Source organism: Mytilus galloprovincialis, chromosome 8 (genome assembly GCF_965363235.1).
Source record: "Mytilus galloprovincialis chromosome 8, xbMytGall1.hap1.1, whole genome shotgun sequence".
NCBI lineage: Eukaryota > Metazoa > Mollusca > Bivalvia > Mytilida > Mytilidae > Mytilus > Mytilus galloprovincialis.
This window is the reverse complement of record NC_134845.1, coordinates 23,952,384-23,971,610: the sequence shown is the minus strand read 5'-3', so window position 1 is coordinate 23,971,610 and position 19,227 is coordinate 23,952,384. Positions and strand designations below refer to the sequence as shown.

Below are 19,227 nucleotides of genomic sequence, written 5' to 3'. Positions count from 1 at the left end.
TAAGGGGTAAAATTAAAGTTCACATGAATACGGATTCAATGTGGTCGAATTATTCACTTGCAAGTGAATAATTCATCATAAAAGTTTTTAAGCTAATTTTGACAAAATTGAACCATACTTGCTCCTAAAAGCGAATTATCATTTCACTATTTACATTTCATTATTATTAATATTATTATTATAACAAGGCATTTTTTAGCGCAGTATATTAAAACTACAAATATTCTAAGCGCTTTACATGTTAAAACAAAAGTACACAAGTTCGTACATACACAAAATTACAAAGTTAAAAATATACCAAAATATGTTTAAAAGCATACAACATCAAATCAACTATAAAAAGTTAAGACTCCAGCAACTTGGTTAAAAATGACTTAAAAGAATTATTAATGAATAAGTACAAATTTGAAAACTTGTTATGTCAACTTAATATTTCTTAAATTGCTGAATTTTGTATTTAAAAATAAGTTACTAAAATACTCCAGCTTGTAAAAAAATATTAAAAATCAACATCAGTCAAATACAACCAATCACAGTTCCAAGTCTTAACTTATGAGCGATCCACAAATGCAACTTTGAATATATGCGTCTTTAGTCCTTAAAAAGTTCTAGCGATTGTTCATTTCGAAAATTTGTTGGAAGGCTATTACACAGAGTCCCGTCCGCCACACCGAACCTCCGTTCACCATACATTTTGGTCCGTGCATTTTTTGGCATCTCAATTAAAGAAGTATTTTCAGATCGCATTGATCGTGCTGGTTTGTAAAAATGTATTAGTTCACTAAGATACGAAGGTGGAAGTCCATGCACGGCTTTGAATGCGTAAAGCAATAGATTGTACTGGCATTGGAATTTAAATGGTAGCCAATGGAGAGTCATAATTGTTGGAGTTATATGTTCAAACTTCGTTTTGCGGGTCACTAGTCTGGCAGATGTGTTCTGAACACATTGAATATAAAAAAGAAGATGTGGTATGATTGCCAATGAGACAACTGTCCACAAGAGACCAAAATGACACAGACATTAGAAACTATAGGTCACCGTACGGCCTTAGACTCGATGCATTCACATAATACATCAAAGCATTACCGTAATCAAGTCGCGACGTAACAAGAGAGCATACAGGAGTTTTGAAGCGTCCTCCGTTATATATGATCGAATCCGTCCTATGTTCCGAATCTGATTGAAACAGGATTTGGTAATTGCATTTGTCTGTTGCTGCATGCAGGGTTTGATCTAAAACAAAATTCCAAGATTTCGAACACAGGTAGATTCACTTAGTATAGTTCCATCAAAATTCAGTTGTAACTTACTAAGACTTTTGACTTTGTGTTTTGGAGCAAATACAATCAATTCGATCTTTTCCTGAATTAACTTCAACGTATTTTTACACATCCAAGTTTTGATATCTTCCAAACAAGCTTCTAGGTGCTCGATAATGTCAATTTGCGTATAACCCGCATAACAGTGGTATGTCCAATCATGAAACCCTGTTGGACGCCATATTTCAGAACCATATTGTCGGAGTGAACAGATCCAATGGAGACCATTGCAACCTATTAGTCAAGTATGAACGAAGCCACGACAAGGCTGTTCCAGATATACCAAAAGTATACTGTAGACGATCGAATATAATGTCGTGATCGATCACGTCGAACGCTGCTGAGAGATCCAACATCAGCAATATTACACAAGAGTTGTTGTCGAGTGCGTATGTAATGTCATGATGAAAACGGATCAGTACTGTTTTAGTTGAATGTCTGGTGCGTTATGCTTTATATTGACATGAAAAGAGTACAACATGATATGAGATCCAAATCTCGTGTCAACCACTCTCTCGAACACGTTGGATACAAATGACAATTATGGCACTAGGCGCTAATTTTTTAGAACTTCTTTGTATGTTTTCGCTTTCTTAAGTGATGGCCGCACAACTGCCTCTTTGAAAGTTGAAGGTACTATCGATTCAGCCAACGAGATGTTCACTATGTTCGTAATAACAGGTGCTAAAGTGTCTATGCACTCTTTGAGAAGGTGTGTTGGCAAAGGGTCCAGTTCACAAGATTTTGATGGCACTTTCAGAATAATTTTCTTCGAGTGTTGCAGGAGGTAGAACATGTAAGTGCACGCCCTTGAATTTCTGATAAGCTGATAGAGCTATAAAATAAAAGATTATATTTTTTATATATCTTGTAGCTATCAAAGGTACTAGGCTTATAATTTGATGCGCCAGACGCGTTTCCGTCTAGATAAGACTCATCAGTGACGCTCAGATCAAATTAGTTATCATGCAAAACAAATACTAAGATGAACAGCATTGAGGACCAAAATTCCTAAAAAAATTGTGCCAACTAAAGCTAAGGTAATCTATGCCTTGGTTAAGAAAATCCTTAGTTTTTCGAAAAAATATAGTTTTGTAAATAGGATTTTTTTTTAAATGACCACATAAATGATATTCATCTCAACACCGAAATGCTGACTACTGGGCTGGTGGTACCCTCGGGACGACACGTCCACCCGCAGTGGCATCGACCCAGTGGTTTAAATAGCTATCAAAGGTAAGAGGCTTTTAATTTAAAACCCAAGACGCGCGTTTCGTCTACTAAGACTCATCAGTGACGCTTAGTTCACAATAGTTATCAAGCCAAACAAGTTCAAATTTGAAGAGCATTGAGGACCCAAAATTCCAAAAAGTGTGCCAAATACAGGTAAGGGAATGTATGCCTTGGATAAGGAAATCCTTAGTATTTCGAAAAATTTATGCTATTGTAAATAGGATTTTTTTTTAATAACTTCATAATTGATATGTATGTCAACACCTAAGTGCTGACTACTGGGCTGGTGATACCCTTGGGGACCAAACTTCCACCAGCAGTGGTTTCGAGCCAGCGGCGTAAAAAAGCTATCAAAGTTACTAGGCTTATGATTTAATACTCCAGATGCGTGCTCGATGATCGTCTATATAAGACTCATCAGTGACGCTCAGATCAAAATCAATCTAGAACCAATTCATAACTGGAGATCAGATCTTTGCAGTTGTGAACAATAACATTGATAGCTAAAGGGTTCTCACCTTACACCTACGTTAAAAGCTTTTTGGTTTTGTTTTTATAGAAAAGATCTATAGACGCTCAAGACTAAAAGAGTAATTTATTATAACAAGATTTGTAAAATCTAACCGGGCTTTCTTGAAAACAAACACATATACATACAAGCAACTTGAAACAACCACAGCTTGAGGATTTGACTTTATCGTTCGCTTTATTATTGTTGTTGAATACATTAGGCACCAAATGTCAGGGCAGATACAAAAAAAAAACCGTTTAAATGACACTATCTGTGATTTCAAGCATAAATCAAAATATATTTGTTAATGTCAAATACTGAAAAAATATTACGATGTTATCAGTAATGTTTGTAATGTTTGACAATTGTGGTCATACTAAGACAAAAAAAAAAAAGATCGCAAATGTAACATTTATCTGCAAATCAAAATCAACTTAAACTCAGATAAAATTCATATTCATGTAACTCTAACTTAACCTTCATACATGAGGACAGGTTACGCATGTCGTAAGTGTGTTCGGTTATTCAAGAGAAAATAATTACATTAGATGTATGTTTCATTATAATACATTATTCTGATTGGCTAACTAGCAGTCTCGTGATATTCCTCAATCAATTGCATTACACAATGCAACTTTTCATTCATGATGACACGAGATCCCACAATAAAGTGCACAGGTAAATGAAACAAAAACTTGATAAAAGGCGTGTTTTCATGATCATATAGGTAAACATGTAATTATAAGTATTGAATGCTTTCGCGGTTCATAAAAAATGTACTTCGGTCAACGCTTTTACCCCCCAATAAAGTTACAAAAAAGAGCATCAATTCTTCAATATATTAAGCATTCAAAAGTTAATTTTTGGAGCCACCATAAAAAAAAATGAATGCTTCTTTGACCGATTAGGACTACAATAAGTCATTTATATGCATTTAAAATGATGATTTATAATGTTTGAATCTATGACATGAAATCAGACTGCCCTCGGATAAATATAAATTACGTATTTACACAACTAACGCTGTCTGTTTATATCAATATTTTGACGGCTCAAATGGCCAGCTGCAGTGCTCGGAGATTGTTGGCTTCTTGTCTAAAATAAATACTAAATGTTGACTCATTATTAATGTTTAAGCAGTCTTCAGTTACCATACACTACATGTATGGAAGTCTGTCATATATGTATGCAGGTTATATACTGAAAAAAGGAACTGTTTGTTAAAATTAATATTAAACAGGTTTTGTATATATGTAAACAAATGCATCAAATTAATTTTTAGTATTGATCTACCGAGATTAGATGTTAAATTGAAGTTCTGATATTATGTAAGCATTGCTAAATAAATATTAATTAGATACAAAATATAGATAAACAAATGTATAAAACTAAATTATGTGTATTTACTTAATCGAATCACAAGGGTTGATAACATTCAGTTTGCATTGGATTGACCATTGAGTGAATGTTATTTATTAAATGAAGAAATCTGACATGTCTGAGGAGGTAAGAAAATAAATTATATAAGAACATTTTAAGACAATAATTCTTTATCATCTGATGATTTTACTATGTTGGTCCTCAATGCTCTTCAACTTCGTACTTTATTTGGCCTTTTAATTTTTTTGGATTCGATCGTCACTGATGAGTCCTTTGTAGACGAAACGCGCGTCTGGTGTATACACTAAATTTAGTCCTGGTATATATGATGTGTTTATTTACAGAGTTTAATAGTTATAATACGATACGTTAATTCGATATGAGGGTTCGCTGTCAGTGTGTTGTCAAATATTCGAATTTCGACATACATTGAAATTTTGATACTAAAGTCATCTATGCATATAATTGACATAGGAAGATGTGGTATGCGTGCCAATGAGACAGCTCTCTATCCAAGTAACAATATATAAAAGTAAAACACTATAGATCAAGGTACGGCCTTCAACACAGAACTTTGGCCCACACCGAAAAGCAAGCTATGCAGGGCCCCAAAAGTTATTAGTGTAAAACCATTCAAACGGGAAAATCAACGGTCTAATCTATATAATAACAAAAAACGAGAAACACTTATGAACCACATAAACAGACGACAACCACTGAACATCAGATTCCCGACTTGGGACATGTGCAAACAATTGCAGCGGGATTACATGTTTTAATGGTACCAAACATTCTCCCTTTTCTGAAACAATAGTATAACATCACAACATAGAAAGACACACTACAAAATATCAATTGGAATGACTTAGGTCAATCAAAAACCGTAGTAACACATATTTACACACAATGAACGAATACATTTGATATATGATACAATGTAAATACATAGTTAGTTAAACATAAGGGATGATAAAAGTAAAAATATAAAACCGCTGTGAAATGTTAATTGATTTTAGAAAAACGTCAACTATGAAAAAATCACGTCATATTATACACAGGTTAATGAAAATAATTTTGTTGTTAAGTATACGTTTTCTGTCTATATAATCTTCCGTTAAGGAATACCAAGAAATTACTTGTATGTCAATAAAACTTATCTAAAACTTGGTACATGTAGGGTGAATATCAACAATTAAACTAACTAATTAGTTCCGGATAAAACTTTGTGTTCTTCATTTAAATGTGCAGGCACAGTATTTAAAGAGAAAGAAAATAATTTAAATGTTCATAGTACGAAGAAGAGACAATTTGCAGTAATTCCAAACAATCAAAGCTGGAATATAGACCAGATGCATGTAAACATTAAATAACAAAAAAGCATTACAAATATTATCAACTGGTCAAATTAACAAGATTTTAGAGTACTCGCTGTTACTGACATCAAGTTAAAAGCCAAAACAATTAATAATAAAAAATCATGCATCAGAGACTAAAATCTACTTAAACACATCCCAGGAATTTAGTATTGTAACGTCACGGACAGTCAAATGAGACATGACTTGTGCAATGCCAAAAATATATGTATCGATAAGGAGTAGAATAGTTAGGAGTTTACCGTTTTGTAGATATAAAATGAAAGTGTGTGTGTCTCTATACATTCCGTTTGAAAATAATACAAATAAAGTAATGTTTTAATTTGCTAATGACAAAATCGACATTAGTGCCGATGTAAACTATATTCAAAGATCTAATTACAACATTGGTAAGATAACGTTTAGTAATAAGTTTGTAAAAAGGTTCACACGAGTTTACACGGATCACATAGTGATTTCCGCGGTTCTAGTACAATTTTACCGTAAAATATGAAATACCATTTTCAATAAGTTTTCTACAGGTACATCCAATTTTCTAATCAAATCTTTGTTTTTATGAAAGAAGTTAGTAAAAGTTATAAGTAAGATATGGTAACGAAATTCCTGACTTAATAACTTGCCGGTGATGCATTCATTACGTTCATCAAACTATATGACACCACTACACACACGGGCATACCGATCAAGTTGGGATATATAAACACCGTATGATGTAGTTAAAGGCACATCGCCGTTTAAAAAAGGAAAATTTACAATAGGGAATTAAAAATCGTCTCTTTTGTCGTAAAGTAAAGTATGGAGTTTCCCTTTAGAAATTGAAATGTCTAAATCTAGAGGAGGACAACTACTAATGTTTATGTTAGATTTAGTTAGAGTTAGTTCTCTTGGATACATTTCGGTAGCATATTTAGAGAACTCTGGATTATTAAACGAAAAAATATCATTCAGATAACGGTAGGTATTGTTGAATGTATCAACCCAATGTAACAATGACTTGTTTTTACTGAGGTTGGCTAAACTGAGATTCATAGCAATACAGGAATAAATCTGTTATTAAAGTGGCACAGTTAGTGCCCATAGGAATACCTACTACTTGTCGATACACTTTACCGCCGAAACGTACATATATGCCTGTTTCTGTCATAAATTCAAAAAGCTTGAATAATTAGGTCTTTCTACTTTTCCCTGGAAAGACCTATTTGATTTTGTTCTGATTATTACTTTTTTTTTCTTCCGCCTAATTTTTGTTCTTGCGTAGCATTATTGGTTCGCAAGATGTCCCTTAGTTATTTGGTATATAATATCGTGCAGTTTAGACGCTTGTGAAACTGACACTGCTTAACAAAACAAATTACTTTGTAAGAGTTATCTTCCAAAACACTGTTTTTCTTGTGGCCACTACTCCTTCGCAACCGTAAAAGATTACGACAAATTTATTTTACCAAATTGCTTGTTATATCTTCAGAATTAGGTTGGCCATTTGGACCGAAGCTACCCGGAGACTCCATATGTCCATGTCAAGGTCTAAGGTCAAGGTCATATTCAAAATTTTTGATTTTGGCTTTTTGGCTTTTTATCATTTTTTTTCCAAACACCGTATAAGATATCGACAAATTATTTTTACTAAATTGTTAGTTGCGACATGTACAACACGTACATATTGATTGCAATACTACGTTGACCGTAAAGAAAAGTTTTATCCCTTTTTATATTTAAAATTACATGGATGGTGGTATAACTCCTTTACCAAGTATAATAAAGACCTAGGGTGATTTCATTTAAGGTCCTTGGTTTATGACCTTGAAATAGAGCGTTAGGTCAAAGTTGAATTTGACGTTCTAGATTTCGACCTTTGCTTTAATTTCATCTTTAAACATGATAAAGCCATGGGATATTTTTTCATTCGGTTGCAATTTTCATGACCTTCAAAATCCACCCGGAAATTACTTTATGTAAACCGGAAATATTTTTGTTTTGTACTTAATTGATGTTAAAGTATACAGAATCATATATTTTTTAAAATTAATATCAAGTAAACTATCAAACAATACCAGAAGTAACACTAAAAAACACAATGCAGTGATTAAAAAAAAAGATAAGACACATAACCCTATGCGACTACCAAAAACACATATACATAGTTTCACTCTATTTTTGGAAAATCCAACTGGCACTTTAGGCCCTCCGTAAACATAGAACAAATAAAGTCTACTCGAATACCTTTTAGTTTGTATTTACATGTTATAGTGCTTCCACTTTCACACAAAAAGGGCATGTTAACATAATTGAAAAAAACATCTTGAGCGCGCAAAAAATTATAAAAGGGCACCTAGAGTGTATAGAAAATTAAGAAAGGGGCACTTACATGTATAATATGCTACAGCAAAAAAAGAAATGTATGCAAAGTTGATTTCCATTTTGACAAAACATAGATCTGTTTTCCAGCCACATTAGAAGCGCTTTCGACAAATGGTGACAATTAACGTTCATTTTGTAAAACTTTCCAAGAAATAAAAAAAAACACATGTAGACTTTGATTCTATAGCAAATGATTACTTGCATATTATGCTTCATATTTCATATATTCTAATCCCGATTTGAATTTATCTAAAGGCTGAATCGAGTATTGAAACCACGGAACTGAAAAAGATTCATTCCAGTACTGATAGTGCACAACGTTCCGGATATCTTCAATGGGAAGAATACTTCATGGCCCTTTGCTTTGTTTCAGCGCAAAGAAGTAAGGATCCGAATACTCAGGTAATAGCAAAGTATCAAAATGAAAATGTAAGAATTAGCTTACTTTGTTTTGTTAATTTCCACTCGTTTGTCTAAACAAATTCATAGATGGAACAAATGCTTTGATTCAGAGTAAGGACTTTGGAATACAATTCTCGAATTATATTTTTTTAAAGTCCCTTTCTGCATTTGGCTGTAAGATTTAAATTAAATTAAAAAAAACACATTAAAGAATTCTTAGTACATGTAAACGGCCACACTACATTTCCCATATCTATACACTAATGACAAATTACACTAAATTCGGACAGTGAATCAGATTTATTTATTGTTTGTTGTCAATAATGTATCAAAGATCACAATCAAAAGTGTAGTAATTCTCACATGTCTTATATGATTTGCATATTAGGGAATTCGTTGATATGATTGGTCGAGAGGACGTCCGGTAGTTGATCTTGACGTAGGTTATTTTTCGATAAACGACGTTGACCCGAAACTTCTTTTCGTAACCAATGTAAACAAAATGGCGGCGATAATATCACCAACGTAAACAAAATTTATTTTCACTGCACGTTAATTGTTAAATTAAATAATACACAAAAACATTCGTTTTAATGATAATAAGAGCTTTTGCAGTTTATTTTTTATCAGACAGCGACTTTCATTGCGTTAACCAACACATATATTAATGATCACCAGCCCAGTAATCAACACTTCAACACTTCAATGTTGACTTGAGTTATTTTAATTTAAATATTCACAATTAAAAATTAACTGTTAACAAAACTTTGATATTTTAAAATACTAAGGCTTTTCTATTTCAGGCATAGATTACCTTATCTGTATCCGGGAACTTTTAGGAAATTTTGGTCCTCAATGCTCTTCAAATTCGTACTTTATTTGGCTTTTTCTAACATTTCCGAGTGTCACTTATAAGACATCTTGCGCAAATAAAAGATTTCAATCAATGATAAGTTTATTTATTTTTCAAAGAATGGAATCATCAATTTACATTAGATAGTCATGTATTGTTCCTGTAAGTCTTTAGACTTAAAACAAATAGACTTGATAATGATAAACCTACTTGTTGTCGCTAAATAACTGACACTCTAATGTAATACGCACTGTGTTAAATATGATATCCGTAACTGAAATAGCGAACGTTGGTTCTAATCAAGATTTCTTTCTGTAATCAGTAAGTGTATGTACTATTCTTCGGTATATCTTGTCTTTTTAACGTATAACTAAGTTTGAAACTGAAATACAAAGGTTTTGTTTTATAATTCAACAGCTAAATTGAGAACTCAGTCGTAAAAAAACGCAATGATATGGGTAACTGTACATGTGTAGAATGATATCCATAACTCTTGAGTTTCCTTGGTTCTGCTCATTCATTATATCCTCGATTTAATAAATCGGACGCACATTTGTTTTTAAGAATAAAACTGTCATTAATTCGTCAAATGATTAAGAATTATCTGATACGTCAAACATGTATGACCACAATATTGTTACAAAAAAAATATCACAAAAATTCCACAGTGACTGCTTATGACTTCTTCACACTAAATCCATTGGATGTTGGATGTTGGAAGTGTAATGATTGATAATCAAGTCTTAGGAGCAAGATTGATTATATTTTTATTCATAAGCTTTCAACTACTTGTCAGGAACTCCGAATACTATCAGATCTGTACTTAGTGTATTTTACTGTTGGGATGTACAAATACCCAAATGTACAAGTAGAAAGTTAAGCAGTAGTTGCATCCATTTTATTTAAAGTTACCAAAAGCAAACCTTACTTAATACAAAACTTCTACAGTATTCCTTAATTTCAGTGAGTATTTGTATCTAATATTATATTTCGATCTTTCTAACGAATTGACACAGATAGACGACTTAATAGTAATGACAAGCATACCGACCTCATTTTTCTTTTTCTCTTGTTATAATATGTCGGTAATTACTACGCACTACCCCATGGAATGGCATTTATATATCGCAATTGGTAAGTTTCGCGCATGTTATACAGCCTCGCGTGTTACGAGTTTGACTGGTACATTTTCGTTGGGTGAGCTGTGTAGATGTACAAAAAAGAAATGTCTCCCTTTAATAAGACATATAGCTAAAAGACAAATTCTCTGATATATACATTGTGTTTTATTCTGTATAATTCTTGTATGATTTGCTTATGAGGGAATAATTATGTTATATGATTGGTCGAGAGAACATCCGGTTGTGGCCCTTGACGTTATGAATGTTTCGAAAGTAACATTTGTAACAAATGTAAACAAGATATATTAGAAGTTAATTTGTTATCAGATAGTAAATTTCTTGGAGTACTTTTTTTGGCGATATCAAAAAATATATTCATACAACCGGCCAATTCAGCGCGATAGAGATTATGAGTAGGGAAATTTAATTTCCTCTTTCTCATTCAAAAAAATATTATGCAGGTTGGAGCCTGTATTGTGAATCAGGACAAAAGAATAGTTGGAATGGGTTACAATGGCATGCCTGATGGTTGTTCGGATACTGAGTTTCACTGGACCAAGGGTGACACCGCTGAGACTGATCTTTATGGTATGCACACTTTATCTAAAGATATGAGATATTTGGATTTATATAATCATGGAAAGATTCTCATCTCTCCGACGAAATTAGAGAAATGGTTTGTATGCGGGTTTTTCTTCAGAAATTGAAATCTTGATTTCCAATTGTTTACTCAATAAGAATGGCAATAATTGTTGCTAGTTTCTAACTTAGACCACAGCATATATGAATTAACAGTTCAACAAGAGTGACATCCTTACTATTTACTTTAATTTTAATATTTCTTTCCATAGATAAAAACAAATCCAGACGAAAACATAAGGGTATGATATTTTTAAACTTCGTCGAAATGTTGTTTTTTCAGTTTGTCATGCTGAGCTCAACGCCATTGCCAACAAAAAACAAGCGGATATACGAAATTGTCAACTGTTCGTGACTCTTTTTCCATGTCACGAATGCGCTAAATTGATAGTACAGTCTGGTATTAAGGAGGTGATTTTTTTATAAATCAACAGATTTAACTATTAAGACGAACTAGCCACACATAAAATGTTCGTGCATGCCAATATAAGTGCCAGGTAAGTAACTGTTGCATCAAACTAGGCTCGTATGAAGATCAAATCACTAAGTAAAGAACATTTCTCCGGAATGTGCTAGTTGAAAAATCTGATCAAAAATTATATTTGCTGCTACTCCTAAACACCTTTTTATCTATCAATAAGTGGTTGAATATACTACTAGACTAGTATGAATTGGTAACCTACAAATAAAATCGGCTACTAGTAAGTGTGCTCTACAACTGATCTTTCATTGATTTGTTAAAACTAGTTTTCTATCTATTATCAAAGAACTTGTCATTTACTATTTTGGTGTGTAAACAATTATATATGTGTCTGTCATGGGTAATTGAGTGGTTGTTTCTGTTGATCATATGCCTTATTTGATTATTGGTTTTTTTTTATTTGTTATAGTGTTCTGTTCCACTACTGACCCAGGATTAAGGAAGGGTTTTGGTCCCGCTAACACGTTTAACCCCTCCACATTCTGTAATGTTTTGTTCACATGGTCGACTTTAATCTTGGAATTTCCAACTCTTAAAATTTGGAAATATCAAATATAATCTTGGAACTTCCAACTTTAATCTCGGAATTATCAACTTTGATTGTAGACTAATCTACTTTAATCTAGGAAATTCCAATTTTAATTTTGGAATTAGCAACGTCTTTAGTCTGAACTTTATCAACTTTCATCTTTGAATTTCAAACCAGTTTAAATTCATTCAAAATGTTACAATTATTACAAATCCTTTAAACAAGTAAACATTTCTTGAGAAACTTTGATCTTTATATGACAACTTGATGGTTTATACATAATGCAACATTCATCATATTAAATACCCGGACCATTTGTATATAATCGAACCATTGTGTATATGACTTTAGGCGTATTGTCCAATATATAATACAAACTTTGAAAATTAATCTAACCATAAATGTCAATTTGCATTATGATACAAGAATACTATATAATCTGATTTTCATATTTTATTATTTTTTGCTCATCAATCCTAGGCTGAATCAAAACAAAACGTTGTCCATTACTCTACTAAATTATTTTCATTTACTTTTGTTCATAATATGTATTCTATTAGCAGGCATTTTTATTAAAGTTAACATCGTTATATCATGATTATTGGTTTTGTATTTACACTGTGTCATAAATCTTTCTTTCAATTTATATTCACTTGTGTGTTTTCATATGTCTTTTGATTGAGTTAAAATATTTTATGGAGTGCCTCTTTATGTTTTGATGGTATACTATTGTTTCACTTAAGGCTGAAGGTTGGTACATATTAAAACTTTTAAACCCGCTGCATTGGTTTGCACCTGTTTTAAGTCAGAAACCTGATGTGCAGTGGTTGTCGTTTGTTTATGTGGTTCATTAATGTTTCTAATTTCTCGTATTTATATAAAAATAAAAGTTAATGAATGAATGATTATGACTCTTAACTAGCGTCTTCTAGGTGCTTAATTAACCCTCAACTATTTGAAATTAAGGAATGGTTTTTATGTTTTACACAGACGAATTTTTATTTCTTCAAAAACACTACTTTACAAAACATGTACAGTTAAATGGAAACTTTTATTGAAGCGAAACTTTAAACTTAATCACACTTAACATCATAGCTTGTCAATTCCGAAAACGACCGATCTGTTACACATGACAAAAATTAGAGGATATTGTTTTAATTATGCTAGCTCATCTTATCGACGTATTTAGTCTCGCTTCTTTAATTTGCGTATAACATTCATGTGTGTCTTCTTACTTGAATCATTATATTTGAACAACTGTAACCATATATTGCCTATATTTTACTTGACATAAACTACATGAATATACAATGTTAACTAAACTAGCCTGTTTTTCGGTGGTAGCTGTCTGTCTTGTCTGTTTTTATTACGAGATTTAAATAAAGCAGGTCGTTGTGTCTTTCTCTTGATTTTTTTTTATTTTGTCGTGTTACTCCGATCCTATATATAGCTCAAGATGTCACAATACGGTATAGAACTTGCTAACTGTATAACCTTACGATTATTTATGTTTGTTTATATATCCAAGTCCTTTGTAACATCTTTAAATTTTTGTAAACATCTAAATACCTCCTGACTTGGTACCAATGTTTCTGCACCAGATGCGCATTTTGATAGTTTATGTCTTTTCAGCCATTCGTGAGGCCAAAATACCGAAAAATTTAATCACAAATTAAAAAACCTAATGAATTCAGTCGATGGTTTTTTACAGGGAATGGGATAAACAAATAAATGAAAACACGGATAGTATTTCAGAAAGCATAAGGGCAGTAAGATTGTTTAATAGAAATTAGAATTAAAAGAAACTGATGATTTAATAACCGCTCATGTTATATCTATTTGAAAAGACATTAATGTTGATACACAACTATCTTACATCAGTGACAAATATGTTGCTTTCCCCGCAGATAAATCACCGAATAACATCGGTTGTGTGTGTGGTAATTCAACTAACATAAACTGGTTGGTAACTGAATTAACAACTGACTTGGAATATCAACATATATACCCATGTCATTAACAAGAGAGGGAAAACGGAGTAATCATACTTATGTATTATCATGTTAAATATAAATGCACTATACTGAGGAAATAAGTATGATTACTCTATGTTAAAATCTAAAGGCAAACAAATTAATCTTTTGCACTTTTTTCTATAGCAGTATCATTATGATATATTATTCTTCGTGTTTAATTTTACCTTTATTACAGGAAATACAAAATCAATCCAGAAAGGGAAACAGTTTTTAAAATTGAAACGAAAGATTCTGAATGTAGAAGCATGATACGTTTGTGAAGAGGTCAGTGGCCACGTTCACAAAACGAAAAGATGGCGGATCACTAATTGATATATTTCAGTAAATGAAGTGATAATTCTATAATACATGTAGTTCATATTATACAAATTAATTGCTGTGATATTTTTATTTGATGAATAGTTGTACTATGTACATATAATCTATCAAGGTATCTGTTTGACGTTGTTCTATTAACATATTCTAACTGTGATCAGTTTCAGGAGCCTCTGGCCTTTGTTAGTCTTGTATGATTTTTAATTTTAGTTTCTTGTGTATAATTCGGAGTTTAGTATGACGTCCATATCGCTGAACTAGTATACATGGTTGCTTAGTAGCCAGCTGAAGGACAAGTTAATAAAGTTAACATTCAAAAGATATAAAGACGTGTATACTCATCACATTAGCCCTTGTGATTGACATTTCACCCACATTTTGAATACATATAATAGGGTCTCTTTCGTAATAATTGAATGGATGAACGAATTTTATTTCTCATTAACTACAAATTACATATAGTTACACGGAATATATATGCATAAACAACTACCTTAACTATTAAAGCCCATGTGAACAATACAAACATAAACATTAAATTACAAACTAATCAAGGGGAGTGACCCTCACATTTCTTTCTTGATTTACAACATTACATGACACAACATACTAATATTCAGTACCTATGTCTCTTGATTCGCAAAGATGACACAAAGATATCTTGGGTAAGGTCCCTGTTCCTCGGAGATTTTTTGTGATTTTAATTTTACATCAATAGCACGAACTAACCAACTGTTATAAATGCATCTTGACATTAAAAAATCCTGTATTAGTCTATACAAACAATATGAACTAACACAGATTGTAGTAAAATTTTCTAATTCATTTAAGTGTAACGGGTCTTAAAGTTCTTCTGTTTGTGTTTTGTGTCTACGCATTGTTTAATTTTGCCCATTAATATAGGGAACTAGCTATTGCATATATTTTACCATAAGCTCATTGTATGAACAACGAAGTCTGTGTAATGTTCACATGTTTAATCGTATAAAAGTATATGTATGTATAATATAAGCAAAGATTCACAATTATAAATTCCAATACAAAACGTTACTAAATTCCAACTCTATAAAACAACATGTTACTTCCAGCTACTACTCCAATACAACTGACCAATACATAAAGTTTCTCACAAGATCGTGCTATAAACAGCTGTTCTTAATTTATTGTCTTACAGTATTTTGATAAAATTCTAAATGTTATTGCAATTCTACTGTGCAACTCATGTACCGTATAAACTGTCACATTAATCAAGATGAAAGATCATTAAACAGTACTGATTAAGTATTTACCATCAAATCTTTGATGTAATTGACCACGCCACATAAGTTACAAGTAGAAGTCTATAAAGTGCTAAAACCTGTCAATTTAATAAAGGTGTATCAAAATTTAAAAAGTGCTAAAACCTGTCAATTTAATAAAGGTGTATCAAAATTTAAAAAGTCAATATCCATAGTGTTTGTAGCCTAAAGAATTTGCTCCAAATCAGGAATATAGTTCCTAATCTGCATTTGGCTAAATCGACCAGACTCAAGCTAGCAGCCACTCGCTAGCAGCCACTACGCTAGCAGCCATTTTTCAGATATGTCTATGAACTAAAATAATGCATAAGATTCAAACGTACTCGAAATGTTTTTATTAATTTATAACCACAATACTATGAGTTTTTAATATATAATTAAGCAGTCGAAGACACTATTCAATGAATTAAAAAAATCATTTACGGTTCATCAACTGAATGACAATACTAATCAGACATCAGAAATTATTTTTGTGATATTGTGTCAAATTGCTTTCCATATTTTCGGCATCCTGTCAAATAGTTCCCGTAAAATAATAATTGTTCTGCATTACAAAAATAGAAAGTTGCGCTCATGCTTTAATATTTTTTGTTTTAACGAATCATTCTAGTTATGAAGCAGTAGATATCGCTTCCTTTTGATTAGACGAAAGGTTTATTTTTTGTACACAAAGTATGGTGGTCAAGAATCTTATGCATTATTTTCGTTCATAGACATATCTGAAAACTGGCTGCTAGCGTAGTGGCTGCTAGCGAGTGGCTGCTAGCTTGAGCCTGGTGTCTAATCCATTTGTTTTGATCAATAAAATATGTTTAAACTAAACTAATGCGCGTTCCGTACAAATATTTAAGCCTGGTATATATGTTGAGTTAACCTATCAGAAAAATATAATAAAAAATGAAAATTTATAATTACCACATATTTGGAGACTTGAAGAATCACCAAGCGATCATCTGTAGAAATTTTCAATTTCTCAAGGACTTAGTCTAGTACAGATAAAACATGACAAAACTGCAAAACGTAAACTTTTAAATTAGGCTACACTCTTTGTATCATCATCACCTCAAGTTTTGAGTAATTTTTGAAGTTGTAAATATTTTGGCATCGAGCATTATTGATCATGAAGTGTCTATGTCGAAATGTTAACTGGTGTAGAACCATTTTTAAAGTTTATTTTAATTGGGATTTGAACATTTTTCTATATCCAATGTGTTTCCAATTAAATTTATTACTTTCTCAAGAATTGATTATCCTCTGCTTATAAAATATGGACGCTTAATACAAAAATTTATGATAAAAGGGATGATTTTTCATTTCCTATCGTTAATTATCCATTTTTAGATGGTGACGTTCCCTTGTCACCATCTTATGGTGTTTATATATCTCAACTTTTACGATTCGCTCGTGTATGTAACAACGTATTAGATTTTAACGAGAGAAATGTATGTATTACTGAAAATTTATTACACCAGGGTTTTCGATATCACAAACTAATCAAAACATTTACAAAATTTTCTCATCGGTACAAGGAAATAATTCGTAAATATAATTCAACATGCAGACATCTTATACGTTCAGGTATTTCACATCCAATCTTTTATGGTAATATTCTTTATAAAGCACAAAAATGTCAGTATTCACCTCAAAAGCTAACAAAACTAGTTACGATACTGTTGTCAAGTCATTGAAGATTGCATATTGTGGCTTTAATATTGATTCACTTATTGGGTCTTTGCATCGCAATTAAACACATTCATGCTTAAACCAGTTATTGCATGACACGGGTTATGTTCTTCTCATATATTTCATGAAGGTATAATACTAAACCCTTAACAGGAAGAATTGTGCCTGATATTCATATGATGACGACATAATCTTTCAGTCAGTTTAACTGAATTCTGGAGCTGGCATGTCAGTAACTGTTAGTAGTCTGTTGTTATTTTTGTATTATTGTCATTCTGTTTATTTTCTTTAGTTTCATATTCTGACATCGGACTCGGACTTCTCTTAAACTGAGTTTTACTGTGCGTATTGTTGTGCGCTTGTTTTTCTACGTTGGCTAGATGTATATGGGAGGATTGTGATCTAAAAAAAACATGTTTAACCCCGCCGCATATAATAAGGACTGATTATTTAAATCAAACCTGGATGATGTTGATAATGAAGAATTATGTCCTTGTAGTAAAGAAATCACGTTCATATACATTTATGATCTGTTTAAGCAATTACAGTCAGTTCATATTGAGCTTTAAAGTTTGCAAATAGATATTGCAGTACGGCAAGACATGATTTAATTTATAACACATTATTATAGTAGCAGGTAAAGGCAAATCAAAAGGTGTCTGGTAGACTTGATTGTATCTTTGGCACTGTCTTTTGGTGGTTCATCAGCGTACTGAAAATTATACATTTACACGTTAAAACACTTTTTGGCGTAGGAGTGTTGACACAGTGTATTTCTGAATACATCTAAATCTCATTCAACATGGTAATTATTAGCTAATTTTCATATAATGGTTGCCTTATTATTTATGATAGAAACATTATTCTTCTAGTAAAGGGCATATATGAAAATTGCATTTTGTGAACAATGTTGATTATTACATTTCTGAGTGGGATACAGTCCAGTTAAAATATTCTGCTGTAGCAACTGGTGAGGATTTGAAACAAACACAAATTATGTTATGTAAAAGCTAAAGATATCAAGATTACGAAAAGATGAGGTAAGAGTACTAGTTAAGATCGGTGTTTCTGTTACACTGTAGGAATGTTGAATAGATATTGGTTTATAGTAAGGTTATAAATAATATAAAAGGTAAGGGTTACTTTTACATTGACCTCTAGGGATCTTTTGTTCTGTTACGTTTACATTAAATTTTTTGTTGTGTTACTTTTAATATGCATTGACTTGTTTTGATGTGGTACTTTTATATTGACCTTTTTAGTTCTGTATTTTTTTTTAATGACTTGACTGGTCTTTCATTTAATTTTGATATTATTTATTTTCTATTTTAATTGAAAATTCGTTATGGTCTTTTCTGCCCGTGAAGTATAATTCATGCTATTATAGATTATCAAAGATCTTTTTTAAAGTACTTACAATATACTTTACCTCTTTAGGTAGCTTGTGCAGTATTAACTAAGCGGTTAAAAAAAATGTTCATACTGGGTCCATCATTTCATCACCTGATTGTTAAAAAAATAATTTTGTTGTTTTAAGAAAATTGTGTATTGAAAAAACCAAACAGGCTAACCTTTTGTTTTAGAAAGTCTATTCAGTTGATGATGAATCCATGCAGAGTATCAGTTTTTACTTTTATATGTTATGTTCTGATGCATGGAACTATACTATTCGTAAGAGGTGGTAAATTGGAAA

At 31.8% G+C, this 19,227-nt stretch overlaps 2 protein-coding genes across 4 annotated transcripts in view; both read left to right on the top strand.

The window, feature by feature from the left end:
- The window catches only part of LOC143085371 (deoxycytidylate deaminase-like), a 250,128-nt gene that overhangs the window by 156,380 nt on the left and 74,521 nt on the right, over nt 1–19,227 (top strand). The gene's annotated exons all lie outside the window — the stretch shown is intronic.
- Nucleotides 4,486–11,683, top strand: LOC143085373 (putative deoxycytidylate deaminase). 2 transcript variants are annotated; one of them, XR_012981321.1, is made up of 4 exons: nt 4,486–4,572; nt 8,433–8,579; nt 11,015–11,141; nt 11,476–11,683. XR_012981321.1 is itself a non-coding variant. In XM_076261656.1 (3 exons), exons 1-3 carry the CDS (start codon nt 4,546–4,548, stop codon nt 9,386–9,388), a joined length of 180 nt encoding a protein of 59 aa, XP_076117771.1. In that variant the 5' UTR covers nt 4,486–4,545; the 3' UTR covers nt 9,389–9,496. The 2 variants fall into 2 exon arrangements, 1 of the variants encoding a protein (XP_076117771.1); XM_076261656.1 differs by lacking the exons at nt 11,015–11,141; nt 11,476–11,683 and adding an exon at nt 9,383–9,496.

What these genes read in the sequence shown, in the direction of transcription:
- LOC143085373 (XM_076261656.1), top strand. Translation starts at nt 4,546, where the DNA reads ATGAAGAAATCTGACATGTCTGAGGAG. An exon ending in AATCTGACATGTCTGAGGAG is followed by an intron (nt 4,573 to 8,432) that starts GTAAGAAAATAA and finishes ATTTATCTAAAG; the next exon opens with GCTGAATCGAGTATTGAAAC.